Source organism: Pithys albifrons, chromosome 14 (genome assembly GCF_047495875.1).
Source record: "Pithys albifrons albifrons isolate INPA30051 chromosome 14, PitAlb_v1, whole genome shotgun sequence".
NCBI classification, from domain to species: domain Eukaryota; kingdom Metazoa; phylum Chordata; class Aves; order Passeriformes; family Thamnophilidae; genus Pithys; species Pithys albifrons.
In genome coordinates, this window is record NC_092471.1 from 19,240,482 (window position 1) to 19,264,623 (window position 24,142).

At 51.5% G+C, this 24,142-nt stretch overlaps 2 protein-coding genes across 2 annotated transcripts in view; one reads left to right on the plus strand and one right to left on the minus strand.

Moving 5' to 3' along the window:
• ABCB7 (ATP binding cassette subfamily B member 7) overlaps nt 1-13,146 on the minus strand; it is a 52,285-nt gene extending 39,139 nt beyond the window's left edge. The window contains exons 1-3 of the mRNA XM_071569131.1: nt 12,963-13,146; nt 4,264-4,341; nt 2,640-2,726 (exon numbers count right to left, since the gene is read on the minus strand). Coding sequence (XP_071425232.1) covers nt 2,640-2,726; nt 4,264-4,341; nt 12,963-13,133 — 336 coding nt within the window. The 5' untranslated portion in view covers nt 13,134-13,146. The remainder of the gene's footprint in view (nt 1-2,639; nt 2,727-4,263; nt 4,342-12,962) is intronic.
• Nucleotides 13,147-13,580: 434 nt separating this feature from the next.
• On the plus strand, nt 13,581-14,426 carry LOC139678373 (uncharacterized). Its single transcript, XM_071569155.1, has one exon. It carries the CDS (start codon nt 13,581-13,583, stop codon nt 14,424-14,426), a length of 846 nt encoding a protein of 281 aa, XP_071425256.1.
• Nucleotides 14,427-24,142: the final 9,716 nt, after the last annotated feature.

Here is a 24,142-nt window from a genome sequence, read left to right on the forward strand (position 1 = left end):
AGCCAGTGGTACCACTGACTGGAGATGGCCAATTATTCTGTTTCCCCCTGTGCCTCATGCAGAAAAGATCACAGATGTTTGCCAAAACAAGCTGGCTACACTTCAGGTTAGGAAATTCCCTCTTACTATAAAACACACACCTCTCCTGACTCCTGCCTACAGCACAAACAGGCTGGAATTCAATGAAGGGACAACTCTGAGATGAAAATTTAAGAGAGAAGTCTAGGTATCATTTTTCAGCTACTTTGCAAATGAGGCTGCAGGAGAAACATTCTCAGAGCAGTTAAACATCAGCAAAGCAGCCCTGAAAGATTCTGCACTGAGGACTCAGTTTGCCACCAATATGGTCATCACCAATTTTAGGAAGGTCCCACCCCAGTTTGAACAAGTTATACTCATCCCACAGAATTGTTCTGCAAACACACAAAGCACTAGAAACAAGTTTGCTCAGGAAATGAGAAGATCAAAGTTACATAAAGGCAAGAGCTTTGATTTGGCCACTTTAACCATGCAGGTGATGATGTGGGGTTTTTTTTAACCAAAAGCTTGTCTGTAACTGGAATCACTTGGTCTAATGAAAGGTACTGCTTCTCCTTGCACTCCATCAGCATTGTTTTAACATGTGCTTCCTGAATACAAATACAGTCAAAATGTATCAGATGCATTAACATTAAATCCAAGTAAAAGTAGACACAGTTAGAATAGAATCACAGAATCATAGAATGGATTGGGTTGGAAAAGACCTCCAAGATCATCGAGTCCAACCCTTGGTCCAACTCCAGTCCCTTTACCAGATCATGGCACTCAGTGCCACGGCCAAGCTCAGTTGAAAAACCTCCAGGGATGGGGAATCCACCCCCTCTCTGGGCAGCCCATTCCAATGCTCTCTCTGTATAGAATTTCTTTCTGCTCTCCAACTTCAATTTCCCCTGGCAGAGCTTGAGCCCATCGTGCCCCCTTGTCCTATTGCTGAGTGCCTGGGAGAAGAGACCAACCCCCACCTGGCCAGAACTTCCCTTCAGGCAGTTCCAGACAGTGCTGAGGTCCCCTCTGAGCCTCCTCTTCTCCAGCCTGAACACCCCCAGCTCCCTCAGCCTCTCCCCACAGGGCTTGTGCTCCAGTCCCTTCACCAGCCTCACTGCTCTTCTCTGGCCCCACTCCAGCCCCTCAATATCCTTTCTGAACTGAGGGGCTTAGAACTTCTCTCCCCTCCTACTGAAGTGTGATCCTACCAACTGATGCACAGACTACGATTCACAAGCTGATTTCTGCTATCCTGAGTGTCAAAATATCAGTCACAAACAAGATGAACAAACCACAGTAAATTATTGGAACAGTTTCCATCAAAAGAATCTAACATAACACAGGCCAATTTCAAAGGGGGGTGCAACACTAAAACTTTAATAGAACAAATTAATCCCTTGAACCGTTATTACAAACATTTGGTGATTTAAGAGTGTGGGGTGATGGCCCCTGATAAGCCTGATGGGTTGAGGGAAATGCCTCAGCCTCCTGCAGGGGTGCTCCTGGTGGAGAACAAAGGCTTTCAAACTGATATGATTAACAAAGGATGGAGTGTTAAGAAATAACACAGCCTTCCTTTGGGATATCTTCTATGACTGCTCAAGGCCCCACCTCCTCCCTGGCACCTGCATCACCCCCCCAATAGATTGACTTTAGTCACAAAAACACATGAAGGAAAAAAAAGGTATAAAAAGAAGTTGCAGTTTAACTGCAATTTGGGGAGAAAACCTTCCACCTCTGGGAGGGCAACCTATGAGCTGCCCTGTCTTCTCCATTCCATCAACACTGCAGGGGAAAGCAACTAAATTCTCACTTTATTTTCTTATACCTTACTAATTATAATTTGTTATAGCTCACTGGGTGTATGTGTGTTAATGGGAAGTGGCTACATTTCTCCTGTTGCTTTTCTTTGGGGTTATGGAGTGTGTTTCCGTGTGGTGTTGAACTGCTGTGTTTCTGTTTAGTAACCCTGTTAGTTCAGTTTGTCATGGGTGGCCCTTGAAATGTGTGTTGTGCTGGTGTCTTTGGGGTATTTTGTACAATCCTGCAGCTCAATGTTATCACTGACTGAGTGACTCACATAGTCACTGTCACATACCTGTATTAATAAATGTTATTTCAGGAGCTATCATGAGGAAAGTCCTTTTCTTTTTCTTTTTTGCTATTAAGTGTTGCCTCAACAGCAGAGGTCAGAAGCCCTTCCAACCTGTGGGCTGTCTGGTAGTCAACAGGCAGTGTTGGGGAACACAAGGATCTGATTGTCTGGAGGCACTTATTAATTTCTCCCTGGCTTCAGTGAGGTCCCCATAGGGAGTCAGAAATCTTTCCAGTCTGTGTGCTGTCTGTTGGTTGACAGACAGTGCTGGGTTCACAAAGCTTTGATTATCCTGAGGGTGCTTATAGCTAATAACTTTATATTAATACAGTTAAGACTAGAAATCTCTGCATTTCTGTCTCCCTCCTCCCTTTCACATGACAAACAGTAAGCAAGACTACAACAATTAAACAGTATCTACTCCACTGCCATATTCACACATCCACCAGCACAGTTTTGCACAAACTGTTGCTGGGAACAATTTTTATTTAAAAAGCAATAGAATGAAGTCATGGTTTACCCCTTCCTTTGGGTCTGTGTGCAGCCCTCCCCCTGCATGGCCGTGCCAACACATCCTCTTCTCCATCAGGCGCCACCTCGGCAGGATCTGCGAGAAGGGAAGAGTCAATTTGCAAGAGCCTCAGGACAACAGGCACACAAAAGCCAACAGAAAGAACAACTCCTGGCCTGTTTTCCCTCCCTCAGTTCCAACTGGATCAGCTTGCCTTAGTCAAAGATCTTACTTCTCTCTAAAAACCTTGCCTTGCTTAAGAAAATAATAACAAAGGGACTGACTCTAACTCTGGCAGCAAAGAGCACATTCCAAGCAGCCAGGAGGAAAGACAACAGATCCTTAAATATTTCAGTTAAAAGGACACCTAAAAATGAAAATGGACTGAAGAATGTAGGAAAAAACCCTGAAGTTTTGGGGGGATAACCATACTCAGGCACATTACTGTACAAAGTGGGACACATTTAAGCCATAATACTCTTTTCATGTACATAAGAGTAACTTTACTTGCAGGCAAAATAAAAAAGATAAATCCACTTTACAGTTCTCTTTCCTACCAGGATGGGAATGGCCTATTGATGCCATAAGTCAGTACAATTATGCCAGGCCAGAGCCCCTGTAGCAATCCATGCACAGGGGCAGTTTGGAAAAGAAGCTGCTTGTTACAAACAAAAGCTCACTTCTCCCAGCATGTGGCCAAACTCCCTGGAGAAAAGTCCTGAATTTATTCACACACGTAGATGCACTAAAAAATAACAACTCACTACCAGCAGGCATTTCTCCAAGTTCAATTTCCAAGTGCCAGCCACAAACAATGGATGTGTTAAAGCTTTTCAAAAAAGAATCTGCATTTTGTTTAAAACATTTGCTACGTGTTCACAATTTCCAGGTTCAAGTTCAGGTTCAAGCTCTTTAGGAATCCCATTTTATGGATGTTGGTTGAGAGCAAACCTCAGGGTTTCCCAAAGCAAAATGTCATTTTTCATGTGTTAAAGAAAAACTACAAAAAACAATCTAAGTAGATTTTATGCTTTGAAGTCCCAATGACCCTCAAAAGATTTTAGCTGCTTAAGTCAGTTCTGTGAGTGGTTAATTGTTTTTATAATTAAAAATGAAAAGGAAAAGTAAGAGAAATACATTTCTTAGGTTCATTCCAGAAATGTGTCCTAATTATTCCATGAACAGCAAAAATTGCATCTTCCTTATGTCATCACTGGTTTTAAAGCAAGCAGAGCTCCTAGGAGTGACAGCCTGATATCCTGGCACTCAATAATGAGAATATTCTACCAACTAAGCAGAATTTTAAAGCAATAAGGCCCTACATACTCGAGGAAAACTCACAATAATCTGCTGTGCCTGGGTGTTCCTTACCTGCTTGACAACATGAATTTAAGTATCAACACACAAGACCTACATTTTTAAAGACTCTTCTTGGAAAGTTACTGTGATATCATTAGTTTCTGGAGATACAGAAAGGTTTCTAGGGGCAGAAACATAAATTGTCATTTAATGTACTGCCCTTCAGAACCACAGTGAAATGAAAGAAAAAACCAAAACAGCAGATTAAACTGAAAGGTGCTCCAAGGGCTCGAGTTCCCTCTGTCCTGCAAAAGGAAGAACCAGTTATACCCACCTCTGAAGGCTCTAATAATGGCCTTGAGTATTCTCCTCCCAGGCTGTGCCATGATCTTTGCCTGCAGACTGGAGGAATCTACACAACAAGAACGGAGAAAAAAGTGAAAATGGAGTCATGCAGAACATGCACTTCACATGCAGAGAATATTCCTCTGGTTTATGTAAACAAGCATAACGTGAAAAGAAGGCAGATGGCTTCGTTCTTTAACAACTGACCACAGAAAGAGCAAAGTGGTGGGGAGCAGCTGTAAAATAAACTCCATTCACCCACCAAAATGCACAGTGACAATGAACCTTTCCCTTCCCCGAATACACACTCCCATCAGACTTGGCTTCTTTTGTACCACCAAAGCCCAAAGTTTTCCCTTCCGTCTCATTTTAATTTCCTCCCAGGTTGTCTCCTGACTTCTTCCAAATAGTCTTTTGTTCTGTTTTTCATTATGAAATGTTATTTCTGTGCTTACAGGTTCTGCCATCCCCAGTTCCTCTCAGCTCAGCTCACGACATGCTCGTCTCCACCACAAGGCAAATCAAATCAAAGCTCTGAACTGGGACTGTCAGAAACTGGAGCAAGGCTGACAACAAGGTTTGGGTTATTAGGACACAAGATACCAAATATTCACAGATCCACCAACCTTAACAGGCTGCCAGCACACCCTGTACCCTGCTCTACATGTCACCTTGCAAAGCAACCCATGTTCCTTGTTCCAAAGGAGCATTTCCTAGAATCATAGAATAGAATAGAATCAGTTGGCTTGGAAAAGACCTCCGAGATCATCAAGTCCAACCCTTGGTCCAACTCCAGTCCCTTTACCAGATCATGGCACTCAGTGCCACGGCCAAGCTCAGATGAAAAACCTCCAGGGATGGGGAATCCACCCCCTCTCTGGGCAGCCCATTCCAATCCCTGAACACTCTCTCTGCAAAGAATTTCTTTCTGATCTCCAACTTCAATTTCCCCTGGCAGAGCTTGAGCCCATCGTGCCCCCTTGTCCTATTGCTGAGTGCCTGGGAGAAGAGACCAACCCCCACCTGGCCAGAACTTCCCTTCAGGCAGTTCCAGACAGTGCTGAGGTCACCTCTGAGCCTCCTCTTCTCCAGCCTGAACACCCCCAGCTCCCTCAGCCTCTCCCCACAGCACTTGTGCTCCAGTCCCTTCTCCAGCCTCGTTGCTCTTCTCTGGCCCCGCTCCAGCCCCTCAATCTCTTTCCTGACCTGAGGGGCCCAGAACTGAACACAACACTCCAGGTGTGGCCTCCCCAGTGCTGAGTCCAGGGGAAGGGTCACTGCCCTGGGCCTGCTGCCACCCCATTGCTGAGCCAGGCCACGATGCCATTGGCCTTCTTGCCCACCTGGGCACACTCTGCTGGCTCATCTTCAGCCTCCTGTCAATCCAACCCCCAGGTCCCTTTCCCCCTGGCTGCTCTCCAGCCACTCTGTGCCCACCCTGTGCTGCTGCAGGGGGTTGGGGTGGCCAAAGGGCAGGACCTGCACTTGGCCTTGGTGAACCTCATCCCATTGGAATCAGCCCATCCCTTCAGCCTGTCCAGGTCCCTCTGCAGAGGATTCCATCCAAACCAAGGCACTCTCCACAGGAACACTGACAGTGTCATAATCAGAAAATATCACAGAAAAATTATAATGCTCCAAAAGTTTTTGGAAAGAAGCTAATTACCATTCTAAACTTTACTCACAGGACATTATAAAAACATTTCACTAATAATTCATATCCTTTGACCTCAAAGTTCTCCAAGTTCCCTTCTGACTGAAGTTGGAGGCAAACAACATCACAGAAACAATTTGTACTGAAACACCAGCAGATCTGGGCTCAAATCCTGCTTTAGGGAGACAGCCCCAATACCTTGAGTGAAGCTCTGTACTGGCATGGGGTTAAGAGGTGAATACAGAGATTGGCCGTGGCACTGAGTGCCATGATCTGGTAAAGGGACTGGAGTTGGACCAAGGGTTGGACTCGATGATCTCGGAGGTCTTTTCCAAACCAATCAATTCTATAATTCTCTGATTTGCATAAGATACACAGGAAAACTTGGTCTTATTTGAAACTTAAGCCTGGAGGTTTCAAACCTCATCCAAACTTCTGCTAAAAATCAAATCTGAGTGAAGAAATAAAGAATTAAACCAGGTGAAGAACAGAGTTCACTGCTAATTGCTCTGACCATCGGAGCAGTGACAGCAGAACTGCCCAAAGGAGCAGGGCTGCAGCTTTCCCCACCAGTCTCCACACATCCTGCAGGGAGACTGGGGACTCCCCTCACTGTGTCTCTCTGCCAAGAGATTTAAGACCACAAAGAAAAGCCATACTTGAATCTTACCACAACAGATCAAAGAAGCAGGTTATTGCTTTAAGGAGCAGGAGAGAGTCCTGCTTATTTCTGAAATTATGCAGGGCACTTGAATTGTGGCATTTCCTACCTTCTGAATGCCTGACTTTGCACCATCATGCCCTTTCACTGTATTTTGGATATGATTCTGTAAAGTCTAAAGAATGAAACAGATGCCTGGTACTGATGGCACATGTTGCTGAAGTGTGACTGTGGGTAGTCACCCAAATACCACAAAGGCAAAAAGCAACAGGGATTAAGCACATTTGCACAAGGTCAAACCCACACTTGGAAGGCTGTCTCTGGAATATGATCTGCACTCCTCCAGACATGCTGCACTCACCTAACAGGGATTGATTTCTTTAAAGTCACTGTAACAGCAAACAGACCTGAAGGTGGGATTCAAGTACCTGTGCAGTGCTCACATCCCACGGTTGATTTTGCTGAGTTTGTAAGGCAAGAAAAAAAATGATGAGTTGGAAAAAGTGGAGGAAAACAAGGGAAAAGGTGAAAATATTCTGGTATAAATCCAGTCTAAACTGTTACCGATCTGATCAATATAAACTTAACAGGAGTTACATTTAACAATGGCCACTGTGCCAGTGCTCTGTACATGCACAGAGCAAAGGAAAACAAGGGCATGAACAAAAAGATGCCTGAAAGAATTTCCTCCCCAACATCTTACTAACACACCCTCCCATTTGGTTTGTCTTCATAAAGCACATCCCAAGGGCAGGACAGGACAGGACACCCAGAGGGCATCACAGCACCCCAGTACAGGCAGTGTTGTTTACTTACCCTGTGCCCCCCAATATTCCCAAAGGACTTTCAGATCAAGATCCCTTATTTCCCTCTGTTCTGCTTCACAGAATCACAGAACACTTTTGGTTAGAAGGGACCTTAAAGTTCATCCCATCCCACCCCTTGCCACGGGCAGGGGCACCTCCCACCAGCCCAGGTTGCTCCAAACCCTGTCCAGCCTGGCTTGGAACACTTCCAGGTATGGGACATCCCTCCTCACAACAATGTTAGAAATCCATTTTTGCAGGCAGACATGTGGGACTGAAGATGTGCTCAGCAGCAGCACTTCCTCTAGAAAGGGCTTTTGTAAATTCCAGGAATTTCCAGTAAGTATCTGCCAGGGAAGACCCCAGAGCCAGATGATTAACAGTTCCCAGGCATTGTGCTGTTCAGCTGCACCTTAAAGTCTAGAGAAGAGAATTTAGCAACACACTCCAACACATGAAATGTCTGGACAATAAACATCAGTGTAATTTCACAAAACAGACCAGGCTTCAGGTAAAAAAAAAAATAAATAAAACCTCAAGGCAAAATATAAACAAATTTAGCAGAAATACCTGAAACTTCTTTTAGAACCCCTTCCAGAGCAAGGGATATTATTAAGTCATGCAGAAGAACATGTGCTTTATCACTGGCAGCTGGAAGGGCAAGATAATGCAAAGAAGAAAACAAGTCTCTCCTATTTTTTACTGTTACATTTACAATAGTTTACACAGCCCTGCTTTCTACAACTGCCAAAGCTCTCCCTGAAAGAAACTCCTCTGTCTAATTCTTCACTTTTAAAGACTCCTAGCAAAATAATTATCCTTAGTTAAAGACTGTTGGACTTTTCCAGTCATTTATTCAGCTTATTTAAATAACTTTAATTAATTTTTAGATTTATTTCATTCCCACCTTTAGATTGAATAGAATTTGCCATTGCTTTTATTTTGGATACAGGCAAACTGTTCTACAAAAAAACCCAAAAACTCACAAGCTTCCTAGTAAAAAAAATACAGGAATTGTTTGGTTACTTATTACAGTTTATCAATGGCAGTTTTCTACTTAGCAGAGACCCTGAACTCATAACACAAATTTTGACAGGATGAACCCCTGCCTTCTCCAGCCACAGGAGGGTGAACTGAAGGAACTGTGGATATGGAAATACAGACTGATCTCAACATCAAGAAATGAAGTCTGATCACAGTTCCACAATATTTATGACACCTGTTTTTGCCCTCCATAAATACAGCTATTTTACTCTCCAGGATGCAAAAAGTTACAAGACTGTTATCAAAAGTACTGAAAAATGTAAGTGTGAAAGAAGATGTGGATCTGGAATGCAACTGCACCTGAATAATTCTGCTGTATTTGACTCTTATGGCAGTGCCATAGAAAATACATTAACTATGAGCTTAAAAAAGCCCACAAATAACATGAAACCATGAACACAGGGGATCAAATACCACATGGAGTCAAAGCAGAGCACAGGCAAGTCTTTAAAATGATCTCTGTCAAAAGGAATGGTTGGCAACTCTGCCCTTTATTTCACCAGAGCCACTTCCTTCCCTTAATTCCATCTTTCCTCATGAGTTCAGCTATGGCTGTGCTGTTTGCCACTCTGGGCTGTGGAATTCACTACTCTGGGCAGGTTCTGCTGTCACAAACCTCTGCTGGCTGTGTGGTTACACCAGTTAGAGCCCAGCTGTGGGTGCAGGGTTGGTGTCACTCCCCAAAGGGTTCACCCCAGCCATGAGCAGCCCTGGTGTGACTGTTCCACACTCAGGTGCCCTCCCAGGAGGGTCCTCACTATTGGGAACACTTGGGGGAAGACGCACCATTAAACCAACCCTGTGGATCCCACAGTGGGCCCTGCCAGCCTCCCATCCCAGGGGGGATTAGAGTGCTGATCATGAGCACTTACTTCACACAGAATCATAAAATCATAGAATCATAGAATGGATTGGGTTGGAAAAGCCCTCTGAGATCATCAAGTCCAACCCCTGGTCCAACTCCAGTCCCTTTACCAGATCATGGCACTCAGTGCCACGGCCAAGCTCAGTTTAGAAACCTCCAGGGATGGGGAATCCACCCCCTCTCTGGGCAGCCCATTCCAATGCCTGAGCACTCTCTCTGCAAAGAATTTCTTTCTGATCTCCAACTTCAATTTCCCCTGGCAGAGCTTGAGCCCATCGTGCCCCCTTGTCCTATTGCTGAGTGTCTGGGAGAAGAGACCAGCCCCCACCTGGCCAGAACTTCCCTTCAGGCAGTTCCAGACAGTGCTGAGGTCACCTCTGAGCCTCCTCTTCTCCAGCCTGAACACCCCCAGCTCCCTCAGCCTCTCCCCACAGCACTTGTGCTCCAGTCCCTTCTCCAGCCTCGTTGCTCTTCTCTGGCCCCGCTCCAGCCCCTCAATCTCTTTCCTGACCTGAGGGGCCCAGAACTGAACCCCTGAACACAACCCCTCATTTACTACCTTGTTGTACTGAACAAACTAGTGCACATCTGGCCCACATCACACCTACAACACAGCAGGCAGCAGGGGCTGAGAGCCTTCTCCCACACTCAAAAACACCCACAGGAGCCTGGAGGCTTCCACCAGACCTTGTGCTGTAAAACACTTGTTTTCATCACACCTTATTCCCACACAGTTTAGGACCGTGGCAATCAAGATTAGGTTGCATTAAATGCAAACCCAGGTGTGTGTCTTCAATTTTTTTAATATACATAAAAGCTTCCAGAACAGGCCTGTTAAAATTATGGACAGTCCTCATTAGTGTAGGAGCACAGCAAAATAATTAAATAACTGAAACTGAACCAGGATGCACATACTTGCTCCCAGAAGATTTCATTTAACAGCTGAATTACCTAATTTATAAAAATCAATGGCTAATGACTGAAATACAACTGCTAAAATGCCTGGCCAACTTGTGACAGTCACTTCTGTTGGTGCTGGCACAGTATTTCTTGAACTTGCTGAAAAATAAGAAGATGAAACTGAAATTGCAGGAAGACACATTTTCTTCTGTCAGCAAATTTCATTAAATGCTTAAAAAAATCATGTCACAAATTTCTGAAGGACATTCTAACCAAAAAATCCAGAACAATGGAGTTTGAGCCTCCTGCTAAATAAGAATCAAATTAACTTGTAGTTCCATAAAATGTGTTGCCTATTTCTCATAATGTGGCAGGTTTTATGTAACAAAATAGGAGATCTTGCTCATGTATTTAATAAATTGTAATTTTCAGTCAATAGGAACTTGATGTAAAAGTGAAAATTCATCACCAGACCATAAAAGAGGCATTCATTGACCATTTTCTAAAAAAAAAAAAAATCCTAGAAACTAAAAGGCCAAAGAGATGAGCACTTATCATAGCCTTGGTTTTCTAGATGAGAAAATGTAGTGAAAATCCACATTTAGTGACCTGGCAATTAAAACCGACCAGCAAAGACTGGCATTCCCAACATGAAAACCTTCAAAAGGAAACCAGGAACATAATTGATGTATCTATTCATCCCCACAAGAACACTGCTGCTTGTTCACTAACAGCTGAAACACGTTTCCAGGAACACCAGACAATACTGAGCACTCAGGTGTATCTTAACATATGGGGAAAATAGTTGATCTGCATCAACTTCAACTCTCAGCTTTTTGTCCTGCATTAAGTTTCAAAACTAACCCCCCAAAATGTGCCACGTCAGTTCTGCTCATCTACCAAGGAGTATGAACTGCAGTCCCTGGCAGGATTCTGTCTGCCAGGGAAAACTAACCGAGGTGACAAGAAAAGCTACTCATAAACAGTGATAATCTGGAGAATAAAACAGGCAAAAGGGCAGAAATCAGAGCTATGTGAGAGCTTATGCTTATGGAAAGTTCATTCCCTCAGTCTTTGGGATAAGTTCATTTCCTCTATCTTTACCATACACTTCCTCACTCGCTTTGGAAAACGCCTACGCTTACTCAGCTTGAGAGACGGACTCAATTCTTTACTACTCACAGAAACCATTCCCTGGGACACGGAGCAGCCTCCACAGCGGGCAGAGCATTCCGTTCCGGCTGCCCTTCCCTTCGGAGCGGCACAACCAGCACAAACATTCCCTGCACACACAGAGCATCCACTCAGAGGTACCAGGGTCTGTAATGGCAGTGCCCGGAGAGCCGCCGCGACCTCCGGCCCCGCACCGACCCAGCCCCGGCCCCCTCACTGACCGGTCCCGGCCCCCTCACTGACCGGCCCCGGCCCCCTCACTGACCGGCCCCCATCACTGACCGGCCCCGGCCCCATCACTGACCCAGCCCCGGCCTCCTCACTGACCGGCCCCGGCCCCCAGCACTGACCGGCCCCGGCCCCCAGCACTGACCGGCCCCGGCCCCCTCACTGACCGGCCCCCATCACTGACCGGCCCCGGCCCCTTCACTGACCGGCCCCCATCACTGACCAGCCCCGGCCCCTTCACTGACCGGTCCCGGCCCCCTCACTGACCGGCCCCGGCCCCCATCACTGACCGGCCCCGGCCCCCATCACTGACCGGCCCCGGCCCCCATCACTGACCGGCCCCGGCCCCCATCACTGACCGGCCCCGGCCACCTCACTGACCGGCCCCATCACTGACCCAGCCCCGGCCCCATCACTGACCGGCCCCGGCCCCATCACTGACCGGTCCCATCACTGACCCAGCCCCGGCCCCCTCACTGACCGGCCCCGGCCCCCCTCACTGACCGGCTCCGGCCCCCCTCACTGACCGGCTCCGGCCCCCCTCACTGACCGGCCCCGGCCCCCCTCACTGACCGGCTCCGGCCCCCAGCACTGACCGGCTCCGGCCCCCCAGCACTGACCGGCTCCGGCCCCCCAGCACTGACCGGCTCCGGCCCCCCAGCACTGACCGGCCCCGGCCCCCAGCACTGACCGGCTCCTGTCCCCATCACTGACCGGTCCCATCACCGACCGGCCCCGACCCCATCACTGACCGGCCCCATCACTGACCGGCTCCGGCCCCCAGCACTGACCGGCTCCGGCCCCCAGCACTGACCGGCTCCGGCCCCCAGCACTGACCGGCTCCGGCCCCCAGCACTGACCGGCCCCGGCCCTCAGCACTGACCGGCCCCATCACTGACCCAGCCCCGGCCCCCTCACTGACCGGCCCCATCACTGACCGGCTCCGGCCCCCATCACTGACCGGCTCCGGTCCCCATCACTGACCGGCTCCGGTCCCCATCACTGACCGGCTCCGGTCCCCATCACCGACCGGCCCCGGCCCCATCACTGACCGGCTCCGGCCCCCATCACCGACCGGCCCCGGCCCCCATCACCGACCGGCTCCGGCCCCCATCACCGACCGGCCCCGGCCCCCATCACCGACCGGCCCCGGCCCCCATCACTGACCGGCCCCATCACTGACCGGCCCCCACCACTGATCGGTCCCGGACCCCCTCACTGACCGGCCCCCCGCACCGGCCGACCCCCAGCACCGACCGGCCCCCAGCACCGACCGGCCCCCAGCACTGACCGGCCCCGGCTCCATCACTGCCCGCCCCCCTCAGCCCCGCCCGCCCTCGCCGGTGCCCGCACACACCTGCCCTCCCGCTGGGGCGGTGCGAGCCCTCGGGCCGGTCCCCCCGATGCCCGCGGTGGCGCAGGCGATGGCGGCGGCGGGCGGGGGCCGCAGCAGGGCCAGGGCGAGCAGCAGCCGCCGCTTGCGGGAGGCAGCGGCCGCCAGGCCCCGCGGGGCGCCCAGCACCGCCATCTTGGGAGGCCGCGGCGCGGGGCACTGTGGGGCGGGGCGGGGCCACGGCGGCCATGGGGGCGGCACCGGGGGGGGGGCACGGCGGCCATGGGGGCGGCACCGGGAGGGGGGGGCACGGCGGCCATGGGGGCGGTACCGGGGATGGGGGGCACGGCGGCCATGAGGGCGGCACCGGGAGTGGGGGGCACGGCGGCCATGGGGGCGGCACCGGGAGGGGGGGGCACGGCGGCCATGGGGGCGGCACCGGGAGGGTGGGGGGCACGGCGGCCATGGGGGCGGCACCGGGAGTGGGGGGCACGGCGGCCATGGGGGCGGGCCGGGGGTTGGGGGCACGGCGGCCATGGGGGCGGCACCGGGAGTGGGGGGCACGGCGGCCATGGGGGCGGCACCGGGAGGGGGGGGCACGGCGGCCATGGGGGCGGGCCGGGGGTTGGGGGCACGGCGGCCATGGGGACGGTACCGGGAGTGGGGGGCACGGCGGCCATGGGGGCGGCACCGGGAGTGGGGGGCACGGCGGCCATGGGGGCGGGCCGGGAGTGGGGGCACGGCGGCCATGGGGGCGGCACCGGGGATGGGGGGCACGGCGGCCATGGGGGCGGCACCGGGAGTGGGGGGCACGGCGGCCATGGGGGCGGGCCGGGGGTGGGGGGCACGGCGGCCATGGGGGCGGCACCGGGAGGGGCGGGCACGGCGGCCATGGGGGCGGCACCGGGAGGGTGGGGGGCACGGCGGCCATGGGAGCGGCACCGGGAGTGGGGGGCACGGCGGCCATGGGGGCGGCACCGGGAGGGGCCACGGCGGCCATGGGGGCGGGCCGGGGGTGGGGGGCACGGCGGCCATGGGGGCGGCACCGGGAGGGTGGGGGGCACGGCGGCCATGGGGGCGGCACCGGGAGGGGGCACGGCGGCCATGGGGGCGGCACCGGGAGGGGGCACGGCGGCCATGGGGGCGGCACCGGGAGTGGGGGGCACGGCGGCCATGGGGGCGGCACCGGGAGGGGGCACGGCGGCCATGGGGGCGGCACCGGGAGGGGGGGGCACGGCGGCCATGGGGGCGGCACCGGGAGGGGGGCGGCACCAGGAGGGGATACAGCACCGGGGCGGGGGCAGGAGCAGGAGGAGGGGGGCGGCACCGGGGCGGGGCCACGGCGGCCATGGGGGCAGGCCCGGGACGGGGGCGGCACCGGCAGGGGACCGGAGGGCCGGTCCCCGGAGGGCCGGGGACCGGAGGGCCGGGGACCGGGACAGCATCAGCACCAGCACCAGCACCGGGGCGGGGGCACGGCGGCCATAAGGCCGGGGCAGGGCTGGGCCCGGGGCTCTGCCCCTCCTGCGGCAGCGCCGCTTGATCTGCCGATGGGCAGCGGGTGAGCGGGAGCGCCAAGGCTGCACCTCAACCCCTATGGGTGCCATAGACGGACAGTCCTGCACTCGTCTGTGGCACCCGGGCAGGGCTGCCCTCAGCCGGCACTGACACACAGACAGGGCTGCCCTCAGCCTTCACTGACACACAGACAGGGCTGCCCTCAGCCAGCACTGACACACAGACAAGGCTGCCCTCAGCCTGCACTGACACAGACAGGGCTGCCCTCAGTCTCACTATGGCACCCAGGCAGGGCAGCCCACAGCCAGCACTGACACACAGGCAGGGCTGCCCTCACCTCTGCACTGACACACAGACAGGGCTGCCCTCAGTCTCACTATGGCACCCAGGCAGGGCAGCCCACAGCCTGCACTGACACACAGGCAGGGCTGCCCTCACCTCTGCACTGACACAGACAGGGCTGCCCTCAGCCTGCACTGACACACAGGCAGGGCTGCCCTCACCTCTGCACTGACACACAGACAGGGCTGCCCTCAGCCTGCACTGACACACAGACAGGGCTGCCCTCAGCCTGCACTGACACACAGGCAGGGCTGCCCTCAGCCAGCACTGACACACAGACAGGGCTGCCCTCAGCCTGCACTGACACACAGACAGGGCTGCCCTCAGCCTGCACTGACACACAGACAGAGCTGCCCTCAGCCAGCACTGACACACAGACAGGGCTGCCCTCAGCCTGCACTGACACACAGACAGGGCTGCCCTCAGCCTGCACTGACACAGACAGGGCTGCCCTCAGCCGGCACTGACACCAGGCAGGGCTGCCCTCAGCCTGCACTGACACAGACAGGGCTGCCCTCAGCCTGCACTGACACACAGGCAGGGCTGCCCTCAGCCAGCACTGACACACAGACAGGGCTGCCCTCACCTCTGCACTGACACCAGGCAGGGCTGCCCTCAGCCTGCACTGACACACAGACAGGGCTGTCCTCAGCCTGCACTGACACCAGGCAGGGCTGCCCTCAGCCTGCACTGACACCAGGCAGGGCTGCCCTCAGCCTGCACTGACACCAGGCAGGGCTGCCCTCAGCCTGCACTGACACCAGGCAGGGCTGCCCTCAGCCGGCACTGACACCAGGCAGGGCTGCCCTCAGCCGGCACTGACACCAGGCAGGGCTGCCCTCAGCCTGCACTGACACACAGACAGGGCTGCCCTCAGCCTGCACTGACACACAGACAGGGCTGCCCTCAGCCTGCACTGACACCAGGCAGGGCTGCCCTCAGCCTGCACTGACACCAGGCAGGGCTGCCCTCAGCCGGCACTGACACCAGGCAGGGCTGCCCTCAGCCAGCACTGACACACAGACAGGGCTGCCCTCAGCCTGCACTGACACAGACAGGGCTGCCCTCAGCCTGCACTGACACACAGACAGGGCTGCCCTCGGCCTGCTCTGACACAGACAGGGCTGCCCTCAGCCAGCACTGACACACAGACAGGGCAGCCCTCAGTCTCACTATGGCACCCAGGCAGGGCAGCCCACAGCCTGCACTGACACACAGGCAGGGCTGCCTTCACCTCTGCACTGACACACAGACAGGGCTGCCCTCAGCCTGCACTGACACACAGACAGGGCTGCCCTCAGCCTGCACTGACACACAGGCAGGGCTGCCCTCAGCCAGCACTGACACACAGACAGGGCTGCCCTCAGCCTGCACTGACACACAGACAGGGCTGCCCTCAGCCTGCACTGACACACAGACAGAGCTGCCCTCAGCCAGCACTGACACACAGACAGGGCTGCCCTCAGCCTGCACTGACACAGACAGGGCTGCCCTCAGCCGGCACTGACACCAGGCAGGGCTGCCCTCAGCCTGCACTGACACACAGATAGGGCTGCCCTCAGCCAGCACTGACACACAGACAGGGCTGCCCTCACCTCTGCACTGACACCAGGCAGGGCTGCCCTCAGCCTGCACTGACACACAGACAGGGCTGTCCTCAGCCTGCACTGACACCAGGCAGGGCTGCCCTCAGCCTGCACTGACACCAGGCAGGGCTGCCCTCAGCCTGCACTGACACCAGGCAGGGCTGCCCTCAGCCGGCACTGACACCAGGCAGGGCTGCCCTCAGCCAGCACTGACACACAGACAGGGCTGCCCTCAGCCTGCACTGACACAGACAGGGCTGCCCTCAGCCTGCACTGACACACAGACAGGGCTGCCCTCAGCCGCACACAGTGCACCGCAATGAGCGCCCTCAGCCCTGCCATGGCACCCTGAGGGGCTCAGACACGTCCCTGTCGAGCCGGGAGCAGCCAGGCCCTTCCACACCATCACCCCCTCGGGAGTGTTTGTGTTCTGACTGCGCAAACAAAATCCTCCTCTTTGGGAAACGGGGCTGTTGAGGTGTAGGTCCCTCAGCCCAGAGCCCAGGAGCTGCTCCTTCCCCATGGCAGGCCATGCTCCCACACTGTCCCCACACACAGCTGGGAACCGGCCCCGTGCAGGCAAGAAATCCTGCCTGTGCCAGCACACAGGGCCCTGTCAGTGGGTTTGGGCCCTGTGGGTGGGTTTGGACCCTGTTGGTGGGTTTGAGGCCCTGTTGGTGGGTTTGGGGCCTGTCACTGGGTTTGGGGCTCTGTGGGGGGGTTTGGGCCCTGTCCCTGTCTGTAGGTTTGGGCCCTGTCACTGGGTTTGGGGCACTGGGGTGGGTTTGGGGCCCTGTCAGTGCTTCTGGGCCCTGTCGGTGGGTTTGGGCCCTGTTGGTGGGTTTGGGGTCTGTCCTTGGCAGTGGGTTTGGGGCCCGTCGGTGGGTTTGGGGCCCTGTCAGTGGGTTTGGGCCGTGTTGGTGCTTTTGGGCCCTGTCAGTGGTTTTGGGGCTCTGTCCCTGTCGGTGGGTTTGGGGCCCTGTCCGTGTTGGTGGGTTTGGCCTCGTTGGTGGGTTTGGCCCTGCGGAGCCACAGTAAGGCAGCAATAACTTATTTCCTAATGAAACACCCACTGGGGAGGCAGCAGTGCCGTGGGTTATGTTTACAATGGCCAATATACCCCCATTGATCAGCTGCAGAGCCGTGAGGGGATGGCACTCTGTGTGGCATTTCTAATCACATAAAGATTTCTCCAAAGCTACCAGAGCTTGACTGCTGATGCTTCTGCCTTGAGGGAGAGTTCTGAGCTCATTTGCAGGGGAGAAAGACAGACAGACAGAAAGGAAGAGGACAATTGGCTCAGAGTCAGTTTGTAATGAGGCAGGATTTCTCTAGCCTGCACTTTGATACACAACTTTGCTTCTGACCAGGATCCACTTCAAACAACAGAGGTGACATTTCTCTGGCACTAATCTAGTTCTTCATCCTAATTGCATTTGGCAGAGCTTGGTCTGAACAGTGCCACCCCGTGGCATCCTTCTCAGGGAAAACCAGGAATCCTGGAATTCTGGCTGTCCTGAGCGTGCCCTGCTCACCGTGGAGTGTGACCAGGCAGGATGGGCTAATCGTGGCTCTGCCTGGGACAGCCTGCACGGACAGCACGGCAGCACCTTTGGAGCAATTCCCAGGGTTTCTGCAGTTTTCCCACAGCGTTTGTGTGCACATGCAGTGCTGGATCTGACCTGCAGCACAGGCTCTCAGTTCAGCCCTGTGATACCTGTGCAGCATTCCCACCATATCTCTCTGGACACAAGCTACTGGAATGTCTTGTGTGTGGATAACAGAACCCTGAGCTGTGGTACTGCAGGGTCTGACAGAGCTCCAACACCTCGAACAGAGACGTGCAAATTGCTCAACAAACTTCCCAACACCATCCTGAGAGAGCTGCATCATCACAGCCTTGTCATTCAACAGGGAGAGACAATACCCAATGGTATCTGATGGAAAATGTTATCATTAATAATGTTGGCAGTCTATTATCATGACCTGAGCAAAAAAATCAGCTTTGGAATTTCTATTTTTTATGCTAATGTATATTTTTTCTACATTTTTGGGGCTCATAATGTACTTAATATATTTGATAAGACTGTTTTCTTGGCAAATTTTGCCTTAGATACTCTTCTTTCTTTAATAACTCTCCCATGCCACCGGTTTTATTTCCTCCTGCTACTATTTCAGGCTTGTTTCCAGTTCTGATCTTTCTTTCTCCTTTTGATGCCAGTTTATTTATGTGATAACAGATTATTGATACCTGTACAAGGCTCTGCACCAGCCCTGAGAGAGACACAGGACAAAAGAGCCTCCCCATCCCTGTTGTGGGCTGAAACATGACACCCCCTGCCCGGGGTGACTGAACCAGGACAGCAGAGCTCATGAGAGACACAGAAAGCCAACAGAGAAGTTTTATAAACTTACACTGTTGAAAGTAGCTTGCCACAAAATAAATATCTGTTTCTCTGCAGATTTGGCTGTGGAAGGAGAGGATCTCCTTGGAGACAGACAGAAATCAATGCCTGCTCCAGGGCTGGAACTCTGGAAACATGACAAAAGCAGCTCAGTCGAAGACACAGAAGCTCTGGGAATGGAAATAACTCACCACAGAGGAGATTTGTGAATAGAATCCTAAAAGATACCTAATCTGGCCCTTTTCAGGAGCTGTGGGGACAACAAATCAGGGCTTGGGAACAAAGTCAGTTAATTGATAGCACATTATCTTTTCATTTAGAAAAGTTCACAGAGGCAGCTCTAGAAAAGAAGTACAAGACCCATCTCATTGAGGTGAAATAACACCTGATTTAGAGTTTGTTAAGGTTCTTAAGTACTTTCCCATTAAAGGTGTTTATTATGATTCTAACATTGTAGTGAACTTCACTTACAGCAGCATATACTTATTTTTCCAACTGTAAAAAAGCAGAGCACAATTTCAAAAAGATTACTCAGAGAAGCAATATTTACAATTATTAAAGTTTCCTATAAAATGGAAAGAATCAACACTGAGTATCAGATCATCAGTACAGGAGACTGAAACCTGTATTTTGTGTGGTAACATTGCCAGTTCCAGTTGTGGCAGGAATCAGCTTAAATGAAGGTGTTCCCAGAGCTGTAGAAATCAAAGTGAATTCTGAAGTCAGAGTAAAGGATAAAGAAATGTGACAATATTCAATCATAATTTCGAATCAATGATATTGGAGTGGTATGGACACAGGAAGGGTGATGCTTCACTGAGGGAAAATTAATGAGAAGAAATTAATGAAAAGAAAATAAACATAGGAAAACAGGACAAGGTTGAGGGGGGACAGAACCCTTGCTCAGAGGTATAAATTAATTTTGGCACAGTGCTGAAAGGCACAGTGCTGATCTGGAGATAGTGATGGTGACACTTATTTCTAGAAATATATGAACTATTAATCCTCAGACCTTGCATTTAAGAATAGAGCAGCTGCACACACATTGGAAGTGCAGTGTGAATTTTATTTCATAGTCAGTTAAGTAACTAGCATAATTAAGCTGTATTTTTAAATGTTTGCTTACATTACCAAAATGGCATGTCCAGTGGTTTCCACTGACAATGGGGCAGGCACTGGAAGGGCTGCCCAGGGAGGTGGTGGAATTGCCATCCCTGGAGGTGTTCAAAAAACAACTGGACATGGCACATCAGCCCATGCTCAGCAGAGGTCTGTGGCCTCTCTGGGTCATGGATTTACTGCCCATGATTGGATCCCACCTACGGGGAATCCACAGCAGCTTTAGATTTGTCACACCCTGATCCCTTTGCCTTCTCCAGGTTTTGTTCTAACCTGTGCTCTGGCTCACTGCAAATACACCAGGCCAGGCTTGAGACTTTTTGCTTCTTCCTGGCTGATTTTCTTTTCCCTTTCTTTCTTTTTCCCCCTTTCTCCCTTGCTAACCCAGTCACCTCCCCTGGAGTGGCCGAGGCTGCTGTTCCTGCCAAGGGGCCGGGAGCACACAGAGCCTTCTGTGTGCAGAGCACTCGCCTTGGCCCAGGCACAAGGCTGAGCTTTGCCTTCCTCCTCTTCAGGAGCCTCCCAGAGTGAGGGGTTTGGCCACGGAAATGTGGTAAGAGAAATGCACAGTTTAAAGAAGGATTTCCAGTTTGAAGTTGAAATGTTGGGAGGAAGGTTGGGGGACTGGTCTGGGGGGCTCAGAGCCCGTCAGCAGCAGCTGAATGTTGTGTGGGGCCAGGGGGAGCCTCAGGGGCTGTGAACCTGCTGCAACTGCCTGATTGAACAAAGAGGTTTTCAACCTTGTGCAGGGGCTGTGAGGCAGAGCTGGATGTTTTCTGTGTGTTTGGCTGAGTAAGGAGCCTGTCAAGGAATGGAGGAGCCTGGACACTACTCAGGGACCCTCCTTGCCTTCTGTCTCTCCATAGCTCTGTCAGGCAGGTTGGAAATTTGTCTTGTCCAGCAAGGTCAGCAACAGCCTTGAGCCTCTGCTGAGTGTGTCTGGAACATCAGGGCTGAGAGGGGTGGACCAAACAACAGCACTGTTCGTGCAGCTCCTCCTGGCCAGAGCTCTGGGAAGGGGATGCAAACAGCCAGGAGTGCTGGGGGAGTCTCTGCAGCCAGGGGGGTTCACCTGAACTGCTGCTCTGGGGGTCAGGGTGGGTTTTTGACAAAGCTCTAAGGCTTGGCAGGTGTGCCAGAGAGGAGAGGAGAAATTCAGCCCGTGGCAGTTCATGATTCCAGCTTTGTTTCTGCTTCAGGAATTGCTTCAGGCTCAGTCAGAATGACTCTCTGTTTGCAGGCTCGGCGCTGTTTCCCACAGCACACGCTCGGTTTGGAATTGCAATTCAGGACCTGGGAAGGAAGGAGGAGGTGAGAGGGTGAGTCTCTGTCTTTCGTGTCTGCTTCAAAATCTTTTTTTTTTTTTAAATCAGTTTTCTGAGAAGAAAGCCTGTTTATATATACTTCTGGCACATGTTTGTCTGGCTCTCTCATTTTAGGCCATCCATCTCTTTATGTTGGGAAATTTAAAACATAATTGCACTTTGAAATTGCCTGAAATGTTTGATATTTTGAAAGACAGATCATTCATGTTTGCTCCATTAACTATGTGTGAAAAACCTGTTATATTGATAAAATTTAAAACCCAACTGCTAATTCACTCTCTGGCTATTCAAATTTAAAAGGCACTTAAGCTTAGCCTTTATTTTGGGGTCTCTCATCATTTCAAGTGCACTTGGGGGTGCTTTCAGTGGTAACATTTGCATGTGGATTGTTTCTGGACTGATTCCTGGTCAGAGACCATCAGTGCAGAAAGCTGCATGGATTGACTGAGCTTCACACTTTCTGAGAATTGCTGCCACTACATTTATTAAACTCCTCCTTTAAAAAAAAATAAAGGAAGATTTCAGAAATCAGAAACAACACCAACATTTCCCCACCTGAACCTCCCTGGTAATTCAACACTGTAGAGGATTTTCCAGGTGTGAGCTCTGAGACAAACACCCTCTGTGTTTTCCTGCACCCCCTTGCTCCTTTCTAGAGTTGTCCTGTGCCTGGAGAATTAGAACCAAATTTGGGCTTAGCTGGGTTGGATGTTCCAAACCAGCAGTGGTGAGTGTGGCTCCTGAGGTTTGCCCGTGGATAAAGTAGCACAGAACTGCCAGGGCCAAACTAAACTCCCTTTGCAGACATGACCCAGACAGGAGGAATGAGCTCCTGCCTCTGGGACACACCTACCTGTGGTGCCAACCTGGAAACATGAGCTGTGCTTGTCCTTGGCCCAGCAAGAACCTTGGAGGGAAGAGCAGAGACACGAGCCCTGTCCCATTTTGGCCACTAAGGGGAGCTGGTTATTGCCAAAGTGTGTGGTGTGAGCCCGAGGTGGAATAACCCCCCAAGTTGTCGTGCTCGTTGTGTTACAGGCGTGTGCTGCACAAATCCTGATTTCAACTTTGCTTTTGTCCTCTAGGGTGAATAACTGCATTGGATTTTCTAACTACAAATTCTTTCTACTGTTCTTAGCCTATTCTTTGTTGTATTGCTTGTATATTGCTGCAACAGTCTTCAAGTATTTCATTAAGTATTGGACAGTAAATTGTGAAATCTGGTTCCTTTTTCATCTCCTGTGAGTCTCGTGGGGTTTAGTCACTCTTGTGTCAGTCAAGTGGAGGGGCTGCATTTCTCCTGTGAGGTATTTTCCTGGGCCCTTTTTCAGTCCAAAATTTCAGGAATTCCAAACTGTAGATGAGTTTCTGGCAGAGAAGTGAGATCCTTTTCCTGTTCTTGTGTTTACATGTGTGTCTCTCGGAATGTTTGGAATATTACCGCAAGTTTCTTAGTTGCAAAAAGTCGAATGATGTTTGAAAGAAGACACATTTCATGGAAAGACAGTCCAGGCTTCTTGTTTACAGGAGAGTTCTGGTACTTTTGCAACACACATTAGGGTTTATCAACACCCACACCACTGACATTAGAGGTGTTACAGAGGGATAAATGCTGCTCAAGTTAAGTTGGGCTCTTGGTTGCTTTTCGCCACTCCAAATACAGCAGCTGTTCTCTGGCAGTATCTCTGTACTTGAAAAAAAACCAAACCATAAACTTTGACTGATCATGGAAATAATTATCTACTAAGTAGAAACCCTTAGCTGTCAACATTTGATACATTTAAAGTGGTTGAAAGAATACCTCCTACGTATTTCATCCATATTGCAGGAAACCATTAATTGTGGGTGGGTTGTTTTCTTCTTTGTTGCTTCCTGAACTGCCTGGACATATTGTTCTTTTCAACTTTCTCTGTATGGTGTCTTGAGGTTTGCCTTTTGCACTCAGAGAGAGAGCAAATAAGGGTGCAGGTCCTGGGCTTGGTACCCTACTGTCTGTTGTAACTCACAGCTCTTCACAGATATTTGTCTTTAGCTTCCCTGTATTTAACTGGATCCTCCCTGGTTCCAGAACTTCTTCCTTCTGTCATCATTAGGAATTTATCCCCCTTCTTAAATGTTTTAACATGGGATGTAGCCTCTCCTTGGTTGTCTGGAAACTAAACTGCCAGCAGTCAGCACTTGTAATCCCTCTCTCAAAATAAATCACCTCCCTCCAGGAGTCTGCTGATGTGTTTTTTCAGTGTTAAATGAATGGCAGAATGTCATTGTCAATATTCCATCAGAACATAAAACACTCCTCTTTGTATTTCATGAAGGGAATGTATTTTTTATGCATTTGGTAGACAAAAAAGATAGGGACTTTGCTAAAGAGAGCATGAACTGAATGATCAAATCCGTGTGTTCGATCTTCGGTTTTACGGTCTCACTGGGAGTGTGTAAGAGCTGCTGTCCCTGACAGCGTCCAGACACGTGGCACCTGCTCCTCCCTCCCTGTTCAAAGATGGCAAGATTGTCTCGGGATGGTGTTGTGAGGTTTGACGCGTGGTTGTTGCGACATTACAGCGATGTCTGATCCGTGATACCACAGTGCGGGGTTCTTTTATCCACAGGCAGTATAATCCTGGGTAGCTCGTATCCCAAGAGCTTGGCACGGTGGGAATCAGGACACGTGTCAGTGCCGAGAGCTGCGCTGCAGGGCGGAGGTGCCCTGGGTGTCTCCGCAGCCGTCACTCGGTGTACCCAACACCTGGGCAGCTGCATTCAGGAAAAAAATCGCTATCCGTTTTTGGACTTCCTAGAACCTCATCTCTGAACCTGCATCTGTTACAGTTTCCAGTAGCAGTAGAGGCCCCCCAGACCGAACTAAATTAAGCCGGATAAAACCCCGAGGCAGGACCCGGGGGCGCTGC

Coding starts and splice junctions, on each gene's coding strand:
- LOC139678373 (XM_071569155.1), top strand. CDS start 13,581: ATGGGGACGGTACCGGGAGTGGGGGGCACGGCGGCCATGGGGGCGGCA.